The sequence below is a fragment of the Phaenicophaeus curvirostris genome, chromosome 3, assembly GCF_032191515.1.
Source record: "Phaenicophaeus curvirostris isolate KB17595 chromosome 3, BPBGC_Pcur_1.0, whole genome shotgun sequence".
NCBI classification, from domain to species: domain Eukaryota; kingdom Metazoa; phylum Chordata; class Aves; order Cuculiformes; family Cuculidae; genus Phaenicophaeus; species Phaenicophaeus curvirostris.
In genome coordinates, this window is record NC_091394.1 from 17685310 (window position 1) to 17705804 (window position 20495).

At 40.5% G+C, this 20495-nt stretch overlaps 2 protein-coding genes across 3 annotated transcripts in view; one reads left to right on the forward strand and one right to left on the reverse strand.

Moving 5' to 3' along the window:
- On the reverse strand, positions 1-18692 carry NSUN2 (NOP2/Sun RNA methyltransferase 2). Of its 2 annotated transcripts, XM_069853458.1 has the most exons (19): positions 18582-18692; positions 18338-18495; positions 17182-17286; positions 16970-17075; positions 16267-16338; positions 16005-16089; positions 15013-15205; positions 14539-14613; positions 12843-12973; positions 10186-10259; positions 7067-7197; positions 6373-6469; positions 5085-5260; positions 4470-4562; positions 3964-4099; positions 2583-2663; positions 2209-2347; positions 1230-1269; positions 1-566 (listed from the first exon to the last, which is right to left on the reverse strand). In XM_069853458.1, the coding sequence occupies exons 1-19, from the start codon at positions 18675-18677 to the stop codon at positions 161-163; spliced, it is 2394 nt and encodes a 797-aa protein (XP_069709559.1). In that variant the 5' UTR covers positions 18678-18692; the 3' UTR covers positions 1-160. The 2 variants fall into 2 exon arrangements, with proteins under 2 accessions (XP_069709559.1, XP_069709560.1); XM_069853459.1 differs by lacking the exon at positions 1230-1269 and having other exon boundaries at positions 394-566.
- SRD5A1 (steroid 5 alpha-reductase 1) overlaps positions 18676-20495 on the forward strand; it is a 14593-nt gene continuing 12773 nt past the window's right edge. The window contains exon 1 of the mRNA XM_069853021.1: positions 18676-19592. Coding sequence (XP_069709122.1) covers positions 18676-19592 — 917 coding nt within the window. The remainder of the gene's footprint in view (positions 19593-20495) is intronic.

A 20495-nucleotide genomic window follows, 5' to 3' on the forward strand; every position in this document is an offset into this window, starting at 1 on the left:
TTGAAGAAAAAACTCTTTATAGTTTCCATTTAAAAAATAAAATACGCGAAGCTTTGAAAGAGTAACATCCCATTCCAACCAAAATTTTAAAACATACTTCCATGCTATGACCAAAAGTCTGGATCTGAGCCTCATGGAAGCTGCCAAGTAATAAAGAAACTTAATCTTTCACATTATCTATATCTGTCTCTTTGCTTTCCTGGCTTACATGATTCTTAATATTTTTACCAGACTGATCTAAATCCTCAATTTTATTTTCTATTTCCACAGCACTGCTTTCCACAGGAGTGCAAGAAGATTCTTCACCTATTTCCGCTTCCATTTTTGTGACTAAATCACATTCTTTGTCTTCCACATCCATTCCTGCTTCTGCTTTCACCAGTCTATGTTGAACTTCTTCCTCTGTTTTGTTTTCTGATTCCTCTTCTTTCCTCTTTGCTTTAAACACTTCAACTCCCATCATTCTCAGGTAATGAAGTCTCTCATTCTTGGGCACAAAGGCACGGAGTGATGTTTTTCCTTGCCAACCACACAGCACTATAGGACACTGAAGATCATCAGGTTTTCTACAAACAAGCAGTTACGTTTGGTTAACTACGAGACAGTTAATCTTCGAAACTTGATTTTAAAGCATATCCTGATAAATAAGTGCATCAACTTTAACAGTGAATTCATTACATAACTATTTGTATAAGACACAAGTACATGGGTCTTAACTTCAATATCTAAACAGGTACCTGCCCAAAAGCAAGAAAGCAATACAAGCAAGAAAGCAATAAAAACAAAGTTCAACATTGTTAAATTTCTGCAATAGGCAAGTAATCTTCTACTTCTGTTTTCAGAACTAACAAAAGCAACAGCAAGATTAAAGTTACATCTAAAAGGTTCTCAAGAGCTTCTGATACTAGTTTGTCTACAAAAAGGAACAATGAAAAAGTTGAAAAACTTTTGCTACTCCAAATGCTGGACTTGACAGGGAAACAAAGAAACAAATCACATACAGGGATCCTGTGAATCTCTGGCAGAACTTCTAGCTCTCCTTCATAAAGCTAAATCCTACAGTTATTTTAAGAATACTAAGGCTTTCCCTTTTACATTCTCTGCATCCTGTCTGGTTTTACTGTTGGCCTCACTACATCTCTGTGCCCCCACTTCTGTTTTCAATGAGTGAAGATAAATTCTTGTCCAATTTTGAATCTGTGTAAATAGAAAGCAACACATCTACTTACTCAGGGTCTGGGTCGTACTTCAGAACAATACTTCCCATTGCTACAGGGAAGGGCAGTGGGGGGGAATAAAACAAAACAGATGTGTTACTTAGTACAATGTTAATATGATCCTAATTTGAAAATGTTCAAGAAAAGTTTAGACAGCCACACAACATGAACTGATTAGCAGTTATCTGCATCAGTACAGCAAACTAAAGACAATACCATTTTTCTTCTTGTTTCTTTTTTTTCTGACCAAAGTATTTATATAGTTACATTAGCAATTTACAATCCTGGCCCCTCTCACCCTCAAACAAATTAAAATACAAGCTACACAGTGGATTAATGCACTCAGTGAATCTAGCAAGGAACTTTTACTTAAGCACAATGAACATAGGAGTATGCCAGCCCTAAATTCAGAAAAATTGTTCTTCCCATTCTGTCTCATCAAACACTGATGTACAAGGACCAACGACGACTTGGAAACAGAACAATATAAAAAAAGACTGAAAATCTGTCCTCATTTCTTCAAGTATTCAGTGCAGAGGAAATAAAAATTTAGTATGAGCAGACTTAAGAAAATCAAATCAGAATGTGATTCTATAATAATATTCTATTTGATACATATCATGACAAACAGTTGCAGATGACAGAGTTTCAGCTGGACCACTAACAAACGTAAAGATCAGTAGCATATATAAAATCTTTGTTGACCAGGTATTTTAAATGCAACCTCACAGCACTGCTCCACCAAAGTCACGAGTTTGGCAACTCTTCTGTTGTTTAGAGTTCATAAACCTTAAAAGGCTGTAATAAGAAAGGACTACAGTTTTGAGAAGCACACTGGGTTTCAGTAATGCATATTTGTCTAATTAACAAGTATATTGAAGATAAATTTAGTAAAAAATTTTAGAAAGCACAGTTTATGTGACAGGATTTTCATAGTCTTCCACAGACCATGTAATAATTATTTTGTCACAGCACAAAATGGAAAGCTTACCCATGTCTTTGACTTTTTCCTGTGTTTCACTGCTAAATTTACTTAAGAATGGATTTTCCTCGGTTAGCAGAATCTTAACATCTTCTATGCAGACATTTATAATCCTTGCATGAATGAATGGGTACAGAGTATAAATTCCCTGTTTAATAAATAAATAAATAAAATTATTTCAAAATGCAGTCTTTACTTTCGGAAGTAAAAAAAAAAAATGTTAAAAACAGCATGTCCTTTAGCAAATTTCAGAAAATAATTTTCACATTTCAAACCATAATGAAAATGCACATCATTAATCTGACAAAGTCAATGCCAGCTGTGCTGTAAGCTCTAGAGGAAACCAAAGGACACCCTTTGAAAACACAATGCTATGTAATTACCTCTTGTGCTAATCTGAATGCACATCCAAACTGTTCCCCATCACTGTTGCGAGACCAGACTTTTATCCCTGTGTTAATAACCTGCAAATGCCAAAGGCAATAATCATTGTTAAGGAACAGAAATTCTAAATTATGACTCTGAACTTGCTTTTTCCTCAACTGTTAGACTAAAAGAAGAAAAAGGATAATTCTGCTGTAATGTTTGCCCACTTGCACTGGACACTGAATTAAATCTATGTGAAAATTCAGTGAAGGGAAAAAGGAATTCACACTACCAAAATGTAGTTCTCTCTCAACATATACATCTTTTACTCCTTTCAACATTGAAAACTGAACACTGTGAGGAAGCGGCAGTCTTAAAATGAGGGCAATGAACTATTAAGATTGAATTTTAATTTTAGTTTGAGTTGGAATTTTCTAGGTGGTACTGGGAAAGTCAATCAAGGATAAGATTGTAAAAATGCGCAAGCACTTAATATTAGGACACTACATCCTTTGTGGTATCCAAAGCCTCTCTGCCTAGCACAATGCACCAGTTTCTTAAAATTTTGTCAATTATGTAGCCATTTCCTGTCTGTGGGATAAAAGGATAATTATTTATCCATCTCCAAGACCTGTTGCAACGATGTAATGAATATCCTTGGAAATTTTCAAGATCCAACCGGACAAGCCCTGGAACTGCACCTGACCTAGCTTTGAAATTAGCTCTGCTTAGGGCAGGAAGGAAGCAACATTAGATGACTTAATTCTTTTTTTAAATTATTCAATGATTTTTAAGATAAAACTTTAGCATTTGAAAGGTATTTTCTATGGAAATCCATATATATAAACAACTATTTTCTCTCTAATTCACAAAAACTACTTCTTATCCCACTGTCATTCAGCTTAACAACTTTTCAAAACGTTCAGTTTTTGAAATGATTTTGAAACAATGTCCCCATGTAACATGCAGCTAATAGCTGAAGCTATCTGTTATTTCTGGTACACTTTCAAAGCTCCTAATACTTTATAATTAAGGGGCTCATAAATAAAGCGATGTCAACATAAACTTTTGGAAGCACCTGAAAATCACATAACAGTGCTGGGACAAACACAGCCATTACATGTTCCCTTCCTCTACTGCAAAGTTCCCTTCTTTCTGCCAAACAACACACTGATTTCAATCTTGAAGACTGTTACTTACAGAGTAAGTTGTCTCAGAGACAACTCTTATCTCTGTAACAGAGGAGGGATGGAGAGGAAAATATTCAGTCAGACCAAAACAAATGCCTATCAGAGGGCTAATCCTCTAGATAAACAATAAACCCAAGTATTTAGTTCAATGAGACATCCACTGATGCTTATGATCTCCATTCTGAAAACGTGAGGAGATGAACCATACCTTCATCTTCTCACTGTTGTTCAGCAGCACATTCCTTAGCTCCTTAGAAACCATGTACAGCTGTCTCTTCTTTCCTTCTTGAGTTCGAGTTAGTAAATTCATCTTGGGAAACGATGGGTCCAATGCATAAAATTTCCTGTGGCCATAATACTTGTTTTTATTAACTGAACAATGAAATGACATGCTCAAAATCCATGGGTTATCCCATTTCCTCAAGCTACCTCCGCAAACACTTTGGCTACAGAAAACAAAGATTAGACTTTCTAAGAAGCCAGAGAAGACAAGCTGTCTTAGACACTCAGATACATTCAAAACCTTTTCAGTGCAATCTCTAGTTGGTTGTTTTCATTTGCAAAGAGCTTAAATGCTGAGGAGAGGGGCACCTAGTGGAACATTAGGGAGGAAATTTTACGTATGATCAACTAGACCTTTTGCAATGAACTTAACAATTAATATTACTAAACTCTAGGAATCTTACTGCCAAAAGAGAAACATTTTTTTCTTACTGGATAGGAAGGAACAGTGGATCATCTTCTGGCAGAAACACAAAAGGGTCTTCTTTAAAACCAAACAACTTCATTTTTTTAGACGGTGGTGGTCTGAAAAAAACCAAAACCAAACAAACTATTGCGTTGTCAATTTTAGTAAAAGTATTTGGTTTAAAAATCAGTATATTCAGTTAATTTAGTCAACACCTGCCTCATGGTAATGACAGTATGCCAAACAGAACACTAACATTTTTCTGTGCTTCACCAAGACATCATTAGTCACAATTTAAACTTCATAAAACATGAAAGAAAAAGCAGTTCTTGAAAACAGAAACCATAAAACCAATTACATAAAGAATTCTGAGGAAATAATTGTGAAGACAGTAAAGATAGCCCAAAGGTTAACTTCTGAAAGTACTGTTTTCCTTTAACAGAGAAGAAAGGATTAACAGACTTAGAAAATTCTAATAAAAAAAGCAGTTATTGTCCTAACTTGATGAAATATAGGGCAGAAAAGGTGGAAATTCATTAATTCTTCATCAACTTCTAAATCAGTCTAATAACAAAATAACTATAGAATACTCAGCAATTGTGAAGCTCTCACAGAACAAACACTTAGACATGATCCCTTACCCACATACACCTTCCTTTTTGCTTTGCTCAGTGTCTGAATTTTGCAGTTCTTGCATTTTCTTAGACTCCTCATTTTCAGCAAGTGTTGGTTCTTCAGTAACACATTCAGAACCATTATCTGAATTAGCTGCTGTCACTTCAGTATCTCCTGTTCTTTGTGGTAATTTCTGATGAACCTGTTTTAAATTACAGTATGTTCAACAAAGCAAAATGAGTATCTAACTTGGAACAAAAGATGCCTATGTTCTCTCCTTGCATATGATTAATTCCTATTAGTTTGTAGGCAAGTACTTAAACAGATCCATTTCAGGAGTTAATCTGATTACTAAGTCAAGATACCATTGTAAATTGCATTTACCTCTAGTAGTGATCTGGACAATTTCTTACCTACTGTCCTAGGAAGCTATTTTTGTACCATTTACAAAATCATGTTCAAGCACTCACAGAGAAGACTATTTTAAGTCAGAATCTGCTGGTTTCCTCCTAGCACTTAAAGTGACACATCCATTCTGCTGCTGCATGCTCTCTGAAAGTGCTACAATGTTAAACGTGGCATGGCATAAACTATTTGGATGACACGCACTTCTGAATAAATGTTTTTTCCTTACTGCCAGATGTTCTACTCGTAAGGTGTTCTAATAAAGCAAATCAAATAAATAGGAAACAGCTAAAAGGGATTCACACAAGAAGTTTCTCTCAAAGATATGAAGAATCTAAGAGATCAAATTAACCATGTCAACTTAAAATCCTGTTGACAGGATTTTAAAGACAATTGACAACAAATGGATTAAAGTCAGATGGCTGAAGCTGCTGCTGCTCCTAACAGTTTTACATCCATTCCCCAGCTGCTGATCTGCTAGACTAATCTGCTAGTGAATCACTCCTGAGCAACCAGCCAGGGTAAGATAAACTGAAAGCAGAATTAGCTTTCAACACAGCAGAAAAAGGCTTTCAGCAGAGGGACCATGCACAGCTGAAGGAAGTCACAGCTTTAGCTACCCAATCTAATCTGCTTCTGTAATTCTTTCAAAGCTTTAATTTTAGGTTCAAGTTTTATCTTGCTATTTTACTATGATTTCAAAATCCCCCTTCCCTTTTTTTTTCAAATAGGGGTTTTCTTAAGCCCTTAAGGGATTTATTTAGGAATTTACTTTTAATTGACACACTGAACTATAACTGAAGGATAGCTACATAATAGAAAACATACAATAACTGTTATGTAAACTTTCAAAAACATCTCAGACATGTTATCAAAAGTTAACATTTTAGCTCTTTTAAAAGAGATTACCTTAGGCTGGCGTTTATTCCACGGCATTGGAGATTTTTTTATTAACACAGCCACAAAGAAACCTCCCGTGTTCTGGTGATGTGGCAGAATTCTAAGACTAGGGGGCAGAAAAAAAATATTGCAGTGTATTCATCATGATGAATTCAGGCTCTCACAAAGTCCTAGAAATTTTACATTCCTATTTAATTTCAGGGTAAACTTAAGTATTCCCAGTAGGATTGTGCAGATTTAATTTATCGAGCTAGAAACAGGATCTAAAATGGAGCATTCTGGCAAAATAACTTGCATCAGTGCAACGCATTCACTTCATCATTCACATCAGAGCTTTAATGACTCATTTCTAAACCCTATCTTTAGAATAGCCATGGAAAGTCTTTAATAGAAAATAAGTCATCCTGTTAAAGTTTTACAGACACAGATAAAATTACTGAAAAAGGATCTCAATTGAACACAAAGAATTTGACCTGTTTCTGTGAATACTTATTCCGTGTAAGCAACTTCCAATAATTTCTCTCAGTTAACTAGAATTTAAATATTGTGTGCTGCCACTACATATGAAGCAATTAAAATATATTCAGACCTATAAAAGTGTAGTTTTATACTGCAACACATTCCTAATAAGACCTAACTAGAATTTGCCCACCACCATACAAGGCAAGCATTAAAACCTTAAATCTACTCTGGGAAAACTTACCAACGCTCTAGATTCATTGCCTTTAGCTTCTCTTCATCTTTTACTGGAAACATAGTGGGACGTATTTGTGTTTGTCTATTTGAAGGCACATCTTTCCACTCTTCAAACCACTGCCCATCTTTCAGCATTACCTTCGAAGGAGTACATATAAGTACACTGAGGTCACCATTTTACACGCTTTAATTAAAATACTTTCAAAACAATGTTCAGATGCCAAAAAGTAAAGTTATTTTCTGCTATCATAGGTTAAGTTCTTTAAAGCACATGGTTCATTTGTACATTGCACATGTACACTTAAGAGCAGGAGATTCTTGTCAGCTGTACCTCTCTGCATGCCTAAAAAAGTGTGCAGTCAAGTAAAGGCTGGCGCAGAACCAACTGCAGTGATCTCTGACAACCTGCTAAAACATACAAGGGAAGGACAGTGGTGGAGTATACAAGATTAGTAAGCCACCAGATTTAGGATACACTACTTATTTTTCTCCACGAGACTGGCTGTGAAACATTCTGCTAGGCAACTTCCAAGCAGTATACAAAGGAACAGTGCTACTGCAGTCTAATAGACATTAGAAATGAGGAATTTCAATTTCATTACATAAGAAATATGGAGGAATGCAGCACAACCACTTGGTAGGCATAGAGCCCCATGACACAGGTATACATAGGTCACAGATAGAGATGTTTTCAAGGAAAGTTCCTAAATAACTATGGCCCCATGAATCTTCTACTCTGTCTGTATCTGTATCCAGGACTCAAACTACAACTATGAATTCACTCTAACAGATGGTGCGGACATAACATCACTTTATGCTATCTGTGGGTCAAAGCTTCTGAAGGACTCGTAAGATACAAGCAGGTTAGAGCCACAACTCTTGTAACAAGCAATTTTAAATCCTCTTTAAGCAAGAATACCAAAGTGAAAAAAAAACCACGGAAAATCTGGCTTCAGAGCTGGCTTCAGAGCTTTGGATGCCTAATTCTGTACTAGGCATTAGACTGTTAAGAAAGGTCACATCCAGGGATGTGTGGAACAAATGCATAAAACTAATGACTGAAACGAAGGCCTCCTTTTGTTGTCAAGACAACAAAATAGAGAAGTCATTGCAATGGTGACTTCAGGACTGGCAAGTAGGATGAAGTGTTTTCATACATCTCACTGTGATTGACTTACGGGTTTAATGAAGCGTTCTACTGGAAACTGAATTGTAAGTCCTACCTAGATCACAATTTCACTAAGAATGTTAGAACACAGATTTCAGTATCATGAAGCCTGGCACTTCTCAGCCACTGATCAGATCACACCTAAAATATTGTGCCTTTGCATATTCCTGAAATAGAAATGACTGTACTTCCAGAAGTCCAATATGCTACATGTCATATTGGTAGACAGAGACAAGACAGACTGTGATTCTGAACTGCTGTCCTGAGCTCAGCTTAAGAAAAACAAACAATGGGACAGATAACTAACTGGAAGTGCAAATGAGTCTACAACTATCTTGGATGTACTGCAGTAACTACGCTATGCTGTTCAGTTTTGATTTACCAGCCCAGCCACACAGTGTAACTGGTAGAATGACAAAGCATCAAAGAATATGCTGAACTCTTCTCTACTGCACATTTCACCAGTCTCTTGTTAGAGCAAAATGAAGACTAAAAGTGTTGCAGAAGCAGGTTACCAGGTCTGGAGTTAAAAAGGTCTCTTCAAGATTCTGAAATAATTCACTGAAGTTCATTCATTGTCTGGCTTAAGGAGAGACTATTGAATGCTTTTTCCAAGCACCTAAGTGTCCCTTCAACAAAATCTTATTCTTGTATTTTGCTGTTTCTAGAGATTTACAGTCAACTGATGCTCAGAAATATTCAATGTAATCACTAAGTAGCAGGGATCCCACTGAACATATGTTTCACAAGGAAACAAAAGACCACATAAAGTAAAAACAGCACCAAAGCAAGCAAGTTCAGTTAAGAGCTAGCCAATGAGGCTTGAAAAAAATACAGTAGCAGCAAGTAAGGGCTGAAGAAAGTTGTGCAAACTTTCAACAGATTTTATTAGCCCATTTTTTAAGATACCCATTAAAAACATTTATATTTCAACTGCAAACACAGAAATAAATGTTACAGGGAACAGAAAATACAGTTACTGACCTTTTTGTAGGTTATTTTTACTATTTAAAGTATTAGCTTTATACAGTGCAAAAAAAAGTAAAATTGAGATGGAGACGCTGTTATGCATTTCAGGCTTATCCTTCAGGTACAAACTTATAATTGAAGCTTATGGAACTGTACGAAGAAAGAAATGAGCTAATTTCTAAGCTGGATTTCCAACGGCAGAACGTAAACAAATCTCTATTCCATGCATCACGTTCATTAGCCTACACACAGGTAAAAACACTCAGACTGCCATTGCAAGAGACTAGGGAAATGGTGAGAGAAGATGAAACAACCAATGGCATTTGCAAAGGAGCAGGCTCATCATTAAAATTTAATGAGAGCTTCTTTCCCGATTTCCATGATAGCCTTCTACATTTCTTGATAATACTCTTAATAGGAAGCTGAGGAAGCTTTAGGGTTCTTTTGCCCCTCCCTACTTAGGCTGTTTCCAGACTTGAAATCACCTAAGGCCAGGAAAAAAATACAGGAGTCTATTAATATTCTAGGATTGCTCACATCACTGCGGGGTTTATAGCTTATTTCCAGAAAGGGTTTAACAGCTCTTACTTCCAAATGATTCAAATGGACCAGCTAAAGAACTGTAGAATCTAACATTCACAGACTGTAAAGACAGAGAAGGAGGGATAACTTAAAAAGTGGCTGAAATCATATTGCCATCTACAGGCCATATGAGCATAACACAAAAAAGGGAATTTTAGGAAGACAACCTAGGAGCTAGAGCAAAAAGAACAGATGAGAGAAGGAGACAGAGGAGGAGATAAGAACTTAACATGAGAAAGCTTTTTAGTCTTATCCTCTACAAAGTTATATTGTCTAGAACTCTAAAGAGCAAATCACTACCATTACTTCAGCTCAACCTAACTTTTTGAAATGGCACACGTCAAAATTTCCCTAACTTAATACTCTAACACAAACCAGGAACTTCACAGAAATATCAGGTCCAGTACCTTCCATTTTGTAATTCCTGGCATCCTCTTCAAACCTGGTAACTCAGATGAGACATCAGCAAGTTCTAAGGCACCTGAAATCCCAAGCATATAAACATTCTTGAAAACAGAATTTGAGAGTTTTGTTCCTAATTAGCTTTTATAGAAGTGGTTTTACTTAAAGTTTTAAGACCATTTAAAAACCATTGCTTTTTAAAACTTTCAAGGAACAAAACCTTATACAACTGCTACTGTGGAAATTAACAAGAAAGATGGTACGAACTGTTCATAATAACTACAGAAGTTCGCAACCTATAAGTTAACCAAAACATAATGGTTAGGTACTTTTTGTAGCAGCTGCATAGACTAATACTCTACTACCTGAATCACTAAACATCAGTGTTCCAGGCAAGGTAGACACATCAGTTTTTATTCTCACTTACTCAGTATTTGGATTCACTACACTGATTAAATGTTCTTTTCAGATATGTACTCTTTTTAGATGACAAAGCCTTTTAAAATGCTTTATATATTCTCATTTTATGGACTCACAATCTTAGTATATTCCAGCGAAAGAGAACAGAAAGAATTTATTGTTTTTTTAAATGAAAAATATAATTCCACCGCAAGGTAGGCACTACCAATCTAAGAGGACAAAAGGCTATATATCTAAATATAACAGATTTCTGCAAGAAACATCAACAGAGCATAATTCAATCTACTGAATAAAAACTTCAAGGTTCCCCAAGTCCAGGAAGAATGATACAAAACTCTACTGCTTAAATAGTTGATCTCTCTAGAGAAGAAAAACCTTAAAATTTCTTTTTTGTGGTTCTGGATACTTCATTTTTTAACAATTAGGTAGCCTTTTCCTCAAATTGTATGCAATTTATCAACCTGTTCTACATGACTACCCATTTACTCTTACAATGACAGTTTAAGAAAGGCTTTTTTTAAAAAAAAAGTGACACATGAATTCATAGACAAATTCCAAAATGACATTTCAAATCTGATTAAACTTGATGTTTGCATCCATCCTTTGCCTATTCCTGCCTACCTACAACATGACTTCAGCTGATACCTCAAGATTACATCAAACTGATCAGGCACTAAATATCTGGCAGAACTACTGCAATTCCCAGTGGAGAAATAAAGTACAAAATTGCCTGTTCCTTATTCCTTCAGCCCTGAATGGAAGTGAATCTCTGATCTGATCTGCTCTGTAAGTGGCAGTGTAACACAGTGCGAGGAACTAACTTAACACTGAAGAACCAACATACCTTCCAGACTGTCCTGAGCAAATCTTTGAGGTCCAACACCCCTTGCAGACCACTGCAGCACCTCACCTTTCTTTAGCTACACCTACATTCAAGCCCCAAGGATAATATTTACTCTCTGGGACACATCATAGTCTCCCAGCAAGCCTCCAAACACCTCCACTGGGCAAAGATCCAACATCATGGCCAGTCAAGATCCTCACTTCCAAGTACTGAATTTGCCTCAGATGCTGCAATTGTTTGCCTCCACTAACAAATTGGTGCTCCTATCCAAACTAGTCCTTACTGCTTTTCAACCTTGTCATCGTTAAATTTAACTCTGGAATTATATAGCCTTCAATAAACCAGGCATACTACAAGTTACTGGAAACATCTCTATGTTGTTCTTTCACTCAGTCTGACACAGAAGATATTTCCAAAAAAAAATTAGTGGAAATTAGATAGTCAATTCCTAACTACCTGCAGGCATTTTACCTATAAGGCAGTTTCGGAGACAGTGAAATTTCTTGTGTAATTTGAGGCTGGGATAGTGACTGGCACAAAGGAAACATTACATAAAAAAGGCTATTCAACTTCCAGAAGCAGCTCAGCTCCAGGAGAAATACAACTCCTTCTGCTCTGCACAGTGCTCAACTTAAAGTCTGTGCAACTTTTCCTGCAAAATCCAATTAGATGCCTCAAAACTTTAGGTTACTGACTCAGAACAGTGTTCATCAGCTCAAGAATTGAAATTTGGGCTACTAAACTCTACTATCACAAACTTATGCAGTGCAGCTTCCCAGCTCAGGTCAATTGTCCTACCTCTTACTACTTCACATGAAGCGAGACTTAAGAACTCAAACAAGCCTTCACATGCAAGTTAAAAGCATAAAAACCCCACGAGCTTGGAGACACTAAAATTCCAAGCATGTCAAAATGTGGTTCAAATGATGCTAACGGTATCAATGACTCCCACCTACTGGTGCACAATAATGTTCCTCTAAGTGCTCGAGTACCCTCTATGCTTTTTTGCTCCTATAGCATACAGCAGTATTTACAGTATTATTTACAATAGTACAGTATTTCTTTTGGAAAATATGTCATGTTTTTCAAGTGAACAGATATAGACTCCAACCAGTGGAATCGGTTAGCAGAAGCCAGATACAACAGACTCTGTTCCATCAATCTGTACAAGTCTTTTCTGCATCATTAACACACTTCCAGGTTTTATATTTGCACCCTATCTGGGCCCATCTATGAAGACTGCTCCTATCAGTACCAATGAAATCCTACTGGTACCAAAAAATTGCTGCAGTTTTGCATACTTGGAGCACGTTAACTACACAATACTTATTACTACCATAGACATATCCTTTTTTGGGGCTAAGAAGAAAAAAGCTCTGCCCAAGCTCATACTCTCACCTTGACTCTTTTCCAGCAGAGATGCAATCACAGCTTCATTTTCAATAGGATTCAATGAACACGTAGAGTATACCATTCTCCCACCTTCTGCCAGCTGTTCAACACCACGAGTTGCAATTCTTAACTGCAATCTAACAGAACACTCTTAGACTAGCCAGGCACTATTCAGGAACCAGAAAGATTTGCAATCAAATTTCTTGCAGGTGAAGCTCTATTGCAGACATATAACTCTCCATGGACAAAGCCAGTACCAAGTTCCACAGCTGTCATCAGTATGCAAATTCAAGTCAGTTTTATACTAAGCCAGCTTCGTGCAGTCTGTACTGCAGACACGCTCACAATTATACCTAGTAAAAGAGCAGTTAGATCAAATCTTAACACTACTGCATAATAACTTTTAACATAACCATCTGTATTGTATTCTTTCTAGTGCCCCATCAAGTTTATTATAAAGTACTTAACACTTGAAAAATAATACCCCAAGACCTGACTCTTCTCAGAAATCTAGAATTAAAATGAGGAATAATCTGACTATTACAAATATTATGGACAACCCAGCATAGCTAGATTTGGCCTTCTAAGAAAAATATAACTAATTTGAATCACCAGCTTGTGCCCTACCTGCATGCTTACAACTAAAATAAAGCCTGAAATTGAGTTATCGAGTACTAACAAGTCGTCATAAGTCAGCTGAGTCACAGTAACCAAAGGCATTCCCAGCTCATTACAAATGCACAGTGTGTTTCATCTGTGTTTAAATTACTGCTTTTTATCATGTACCTGAACTAGGCTAAGTACTCATTCACCATCAGTTAACGCAAATTGGCCTCAGGTAACAAACTGGTTACAAAGAATCACAGAATCACTAGGTTGGAAAAGACCTACAGGATCATCGAGTCCAACCATTCCTATCAATCACTAAACCATGTCCCTCAGCACCTCATCTACCCGTCCTTTAAACACCTCCAGGGAAGGTGACTCAACCACCAACCTGGGCAGCATGTTCCAATGCCCAATGACTCTTTCCATGAAAAATTTTTTCCTGATGTCAAGCCTGAACCTCCCCTGGCGGAGCTTGAGGACATTCCCCCTTGTCCTGTCCCCTGTCATTTGGGAGAAGAGGCCAGCTCCCTCCTCTCCACAACCTCCTTTCAGGTACTTGTAGAGAGCAATAAGGTCTCCCCTCAGCCTCCTCTTCTCCAGGCTAAACAACCCCAGTTCCCTCAGCTGCTCCTCGTAAAGCTTGTTCTCCAGCCCCCTTACCAACTTTGTCGCTCTTCTCTGGACACGCTTACGTATGATCTCTAATAGTCTAAAGACTTCATTACTCTTAAATTCTACAAATTTCTGTATTTTCTATCAGCATTTTACCTACCTAAACATTAAGAATCCAAACCAAATGATTTGTTCCTTTTTTTATTAGCTACCTCATCTATATTAATACAATGAGCCTTATTATGTCAGATATTCATAAGAACACAAGCAATTTAGATTCACACACTCCACTCCTCACATCTGAAATATTACACTACAGTTTCTCTGGATGGCATATAAGCTCTAGATATGAGAGAAAAGCAACTCTGCTTAGTCTCTTCTTTGTCATATATTAACATGTGAATGCACACAGATGTTGAAGACACAGGAAAAGGAGGAGAGAGAAATGAAAGAAATGCAGATGTGTAATAAGCATTTTTACCCATGGAGCTGCAAACTGTTTTGTGTTGTCCACTTCTTCCATACATCAATGTTTTTCCTCATGGTTCCATCTCCACTGTTAAAGAGGTTGATTAGACATATATTATTTGTGGTTAAAACTCATTCCATATTCAAATAATCTTCAGCAGTAAAATATTACCAGCCCCTCTCCCGTATTAACTAGTGTTCCTACGCTGTACTGTTTATTGCTGCAGTATCTTTGTATTTCAGTATCCTGAGTGTAAGTTCAAAATCTGAATCCCTTCAGCTGACTACATTTAAGTACCAATTAGAATGAAAAACATTCACCTTGATTTGGTATCCCCTTACCTAAGACAGTTTAATGTATCTGCCTGTTTTGGAAGTTAATACAAAACATAACTCACTAAGGAACTGAATAACTCAGTAACACAAAAATTCTAGCACTGCTCTTACTGCAATAAAATCTGTGTATTGAAAACTACATGCAAGATACCTGCAGGGGACATCACATAAAATCCTGTCGTAGAAGAGGACCTCTTTCCTTCCATCAACATCTATTTGTAGATTAGGAATGCTGGAGGCATCATGATTTACCACCATGATGCACGGACTGTTTAATCTCTTAGCCTGATGAACCAGCAAATAGCAGCGCTTGTTGTCGACATCATTGGCAATTACAAAACCCTCTGTGAACATCGAATAGTGGGAAGATGCTTTATTATTCAGCAGCTAAATAATATGTAGATTATTGCCTTATATTCAACGTTGTGTACACCTTTCACTAGAGATTTTTACTTAAAAGACTGATTACAAATAGAGAACCTCTTACTGAACATAGAACGACATAAAATATGTCGAGGTTAACCAATGTGTCAAAACAGTCTCAAGAGTTCTAGCTTGCATGCAGTGGAAATAAGACACAACCAACACCCCTTCAACATTTCCCTCTCAAAGTAAAACCCTGTAACAAAGAAAACCTCCACTGACATGCAGATAATCTCTGCACATCAGCAGATTTCCAGTAGAACACAGAAAGAATTCACACCCCTAACTTAATTTCTACAGGCAGTATTTTCTCTGTGCATCTAACTGAAAGTAAAGATTCTGAAGCTTAAAAAGAAGATAAATATCATGACCATTTTACAGCTAAAGCAGCTTAATCCAGTGTTTGCAGGACACCACTAAAACACAGAGGCTCACAGGCTGCCTTCTACTAAGTTTACTCAATCTAGATACAAAATTTAAGCTCTAATTACATCTACTGTAGTCTGCACTGTGAAGAGATATATATAATCCATTTCTCTCCTTCAAGCCAAGGAAAGTTTCAAGGAAAAGGTGGGGTGCTTCCCATCTGATATCACTCAACCACTTCGGCAATTCAAAGTGAAATTCAGTTACTTATCTGTGATATTAAACATAATCTTCTACAAGAAAAAAGCAGAAATTCAAAGTAAAAGAAGTTTTTAATAATTTTTCCAGACTTACCAGGAAAAGGAACGTTCATGTCTGCATGCAGCATTTCAATGAGCTGTGCAGTCTTAGATCCAGGTGCAGCACACATATCTAGAATCTATAAACATCAGAAAGTTAAAAAAGTCCTACCTTGTATTTTTAAGTACTTGAGAAATTTACTACGTGTTCTTATTCAAAGTAATTTTTTTTTGCATACACTTGCAGAATTACAGTTGTTCTGAACAACAATTTACTAAAAACTAAAGCACTCTTGAACATGGCATATTAAAGTTACCTTATGATGAGGATTAACATTAAGCAGCAAAGGTGGAATCATACTAACAGCCTCCTGACGACTGATGTTTCCCTTGAATGAAAAAAAAACAACCCAAACTTCTTTTATTCCACAAAAGAATGCATTTCTTTTGCAATAAAGCTTTTAAATCTCTACGCAGTAAGATAACAAAGCAATCAAATCCACACTATGATACCTTTAGGATTAAAGTTTGTTAGTGATTACAAAAAAAAAAATAAAAATCACCGTATTTCACTTAACTGAAATTTCTAATGATTTCATATTTACTCCAAAGTCATTAATTCTATGGACGTATTTTCTACTCAGAAGAGATGAAAAACTGTCTTGAACCAAATAAGAAACATCCATTACTAAAGGTAAGTCTTGTTATGTACACGTGTGCGCTTTTTATCAGATTTAAACATCTGTTTTCTAACAGCAACTAATCATTTTAGCGAGACTCATTTGCACATTCCACAATGAAAAAAATGCAATTAGTATAGAAGAAATATTTGTAACTGCAGTTATGTGCCACAGTCATGGGATGAATCACTGTCAACAGCTACATAAAATCTGGATTGCATTGAGCTTCCCAGTTTCTGAGAGAAAACGTATAGTCTCAATTCCTCACAACATATGTAAATAAAAAGCTGCATGGGACACGAAAGAAAAAGAAAACCACCAAGATCAATCCAACACTTACACACTCTGTCTCGCTAACCAGAAACTGATGAAATTTTTCCAGTTGTGGTGACTTGCGTAAGATTTTTCTACTCAAATTAGTGTGCCAGGCTAACTCTTCTGGATACCTAGAGGCAAAGAAATGGATAAAGAGCAAAGGCAGAAGAAAAACAGAAACCAGTTCGTCAGGCTGGATGTTGGGAATATGCTGTATTTTGCTTCCCGCTCACTTACCAGCTCAGCGACTGTGGCATTTCGACTTTTTGGCCATCTACCTCCAAGTCCTGCAGCTCTTTGAAGTATTTTTCCTTCAAAGTGTGGAGAATCTCTTTGGCATGACTGCAAGGAAGAGACATAGAATCACAGAACGGTTTGGGTTGGAAGGGACCTTAAAGGTCATTCAGTTCCAATTCCTCTGCCACGGGCAGGGACACCTCCCACTAGACTGGATTGCTCAAAGCACCATCCAACCCGGCCTTGCACACCTCCTAGGAGGGGGCATCCACAATTTCCCTGGGCAACCTGTGCCAGTGCCTCACCACCCTCATTGGAAAGAATTTCTTCCTAATGACTAGCCTAAATTTTGACCCTTCCAATTCAAAGCCATTAGGATGAGAGGAAACAGCCTCAAATTCTGCCAAGTAAAGTTTAGACTGGGTATCAGAAAAACTTCTTTACTGAAAGAGTGGTGCTTTCTTTAACAAAGGGCTGCTTGGGAAAGCAGTGGAGTCTCCATCCCTGGATGTGTTCAAAAAGTGCACAGACATGGCACCGTTGGGACACGGTTTAGAAGGCACCGTGGTGCTGGGCTGATGGTCAGACTGGATAATCTTAGAGATCATTTTTAACCTCAATGATTCTATATACACGTGTGGAGAATCTCTTTGCTATGACTGCAAGGGAGAGGGATAAATCACAGAATGGTTAGGGCTGGAGGAAATCTTAAAGATCACCCCGTTCCAACAGCCCTGCCATGGGCAGGGACACCTCCCATCAGACCAGGCTGCCCAAGGCCCCATCCAACCTGGCCTTGAACACCTACAGGGAAGGGGCATCCACAATTTCCCTGGGCAACCTGTGCCATCCTCATTGCAAAGTATTTCTTCCTAATTTCTAATGTAAATCTTCCTCCTTGCAATTTAAAGCCATTCTCTCTATCCTATCATTATATTCCCTTATAAAAAGCCCCTCCCCAGTTTTATTGTAGCCTCTTCAGGTAATGGAAGGTTGCTATAAGGTGTCCCTACAGCCTTCTTTTCTCCAGGCTGAACAACCCCAGTTCTCTCAGCCTGTCCTCCTAGCAGAGATATTCCAGCCCCCTGATCATCTTCGTGTCCCAAGGGACGGCGACAGAGCCCTCTGCAGACCGCCGCCCCGCGCCGGCCCCTACCTGCGGTATCCAGTGATGCGCAGCGTGGCGGGCAGCGGCTCCCTCAGCGCCGCCATGAAGGCTTCCCACTCTCCGGCGGGGACGATGCCCAGCTCCCGGTAGTACCGCTCGAACAGCTCGTTCTCCTTCACGATCTCGGGGTACCCGCCGGCCCAGCCCTGAAACGCGCCAACACACCGTCAGCCTCACCCTGCTCCTGCCGATCCTGCCTCTCTCCGCCACCCCAGCCCGGCCTGGCTCTCACCGCTCGGTCCCCGCTGCCTCCGCCACCGCCGCCCCGCTCCGCCCGTTCTTGCTGCTGCTGCTGCTGCCGCCTCCGCTCGCGCGCCCGGCGGCCCATGGCAGCCAGGCACCGCGCGAGCCCCGCTGCGCGCCTCGCCAAGGCCCTGCAGCCCCGAACAACCGGAGGGGCCCGCGGCGGCAGCAGCGGCACCGCGTGTCCGAAGCGCCGCCCCGGCCTAGCTCGGCCTCTCCCCTCTCCGCGGCGCTCCTTCCGGGAAACCGGCGGGGACTTCCGGTGCGCGGCGGCCACGCCCACCGGCGCGCGTAGGAGGGGACAGGCGGGGCCACGCTCCCCAGCGCTGATTGGCCCACTGCGCGGGCAGAGGGCGTGGCCCAGGGTGGAACTCCCGCCCCTGCCCGAGGCGGCCCCGCCCACGAGCGGCCGGAAGTGGGGGCGGGGACAGACCGCGCCCCCCGCGCTGATTGGCCCGTCGTGGCGGTGGGCGTGGCCCCAGCGAGTGCGCGAAGGGGGCGGGGCCGACCCGCTCTCAGCGCTGATTGGTCCGTCGCGTAGGCGGGCGCGGCCCCATTGGTCCCGCCCCGCGGTCGCGTGCCGGGGGGGGCGTGTCCAGCCGCGCCCCCCTCGCCCATTGGCCCCCGCGGCGGGGGCGCGGCCCGTCCCGGGCGATGAATGGAGGCGGCGGGGACCGCGTCGGCGCTGCGGGATGGGCGCTTGCGGGCTGTGGCGGCGGGTGTCGGGCCCGCAGGAGCAGCGGCTGCTGGAGCTCTGCTCCTATGGGTTGGTGGCGCTGGGCGCCGTGTCCGCGCTGCTGCTGCGCTTCATCGCGATGCCCTATGGGCGCTACTCCTCGCGGCGGTTCGGCCGGCTGCTGCCCGCCCGGCCCGCCTGGGCGCTGCAGGAGCTGCCCTCGCTCCTCGTCCCGCTCTGGCTCTGCGCCTGCGGCGGGGACGTTCTCTCCGCCCGGGCCAACCGGCTGCTGCTCGGCTGTTTCCTCCTGCACTACGCGCACAGGTGCGGCGGGGCGGGGGGCGGCGGGGCCGGCTGAGGCGCCGGGGCAGGTTCCCTAGAGGTGCTCAAGGCCAGGTTGGATGGGGCCTTGGCTAAGCTGACCTAGTGGGATGTCCCTGCCCGTGGCAGGGGGGGTGGAACTAGATGAGCTTTAAGGTCACTTCTAACCCAAACGGTTTTATGGTTCTATGCGCGCACAGCCCAGAAATCCAACTGTACCCTAGGCTGCATCAAAAGAACCGTGGCCAGCAGGGTGAGGGAGGGGATTCTGCCCCTCTGTTCCTCTCTTCTGAGACCTCATCTGGAGCGCTGTGTCCAGTTCTGGAATCCTCAATCTAAGATTGATATGGAGCTGTTGCAACGGGTCCAGAGGAGGCTGCAAAGATGATCCGAGGGCTGGAGCACCTTCCATCCGAGGACAGACTGAGAGAGTTGGGCTTGTTCAGCCTGGAGAACAGAAGGCTCCCAGGAAACCTTATAGTGACCTCCCAATACCTGAAGGGGCCACAAGAAAGCTGGAGAGAGACTGTTCACAAAGGCTCCTAGTGATAGGATGAGGGTCAATGGGTGTAAAGGGGAGAGGGAGAGATTTAGACTAGACATAAGAATTTCTTCATGATGCGGGCGGTGAGGCACTGGAGCAGGTTGTTCAGGGAAGCTGTGGCTGCCCCATCCCTGGAGGTGTTCAAGGCCAGGTTGGATGGGGTTTTAGGTAGCCTGATCTACTGAGAGGTGTCCCTGCCCATGGCAGTGGTGTTGGAACAAGATGATAGGAATTTTTGATAGGAATGATTGGACTTGATGATCCGATGGGTCTTTTCTAACCCGGTAATTCTATGTTCTATGGTATTTAAGGTGCCTTTCAACTCAAACCATTCTTTGATTCTGTGATCCTAATTTGCTTTA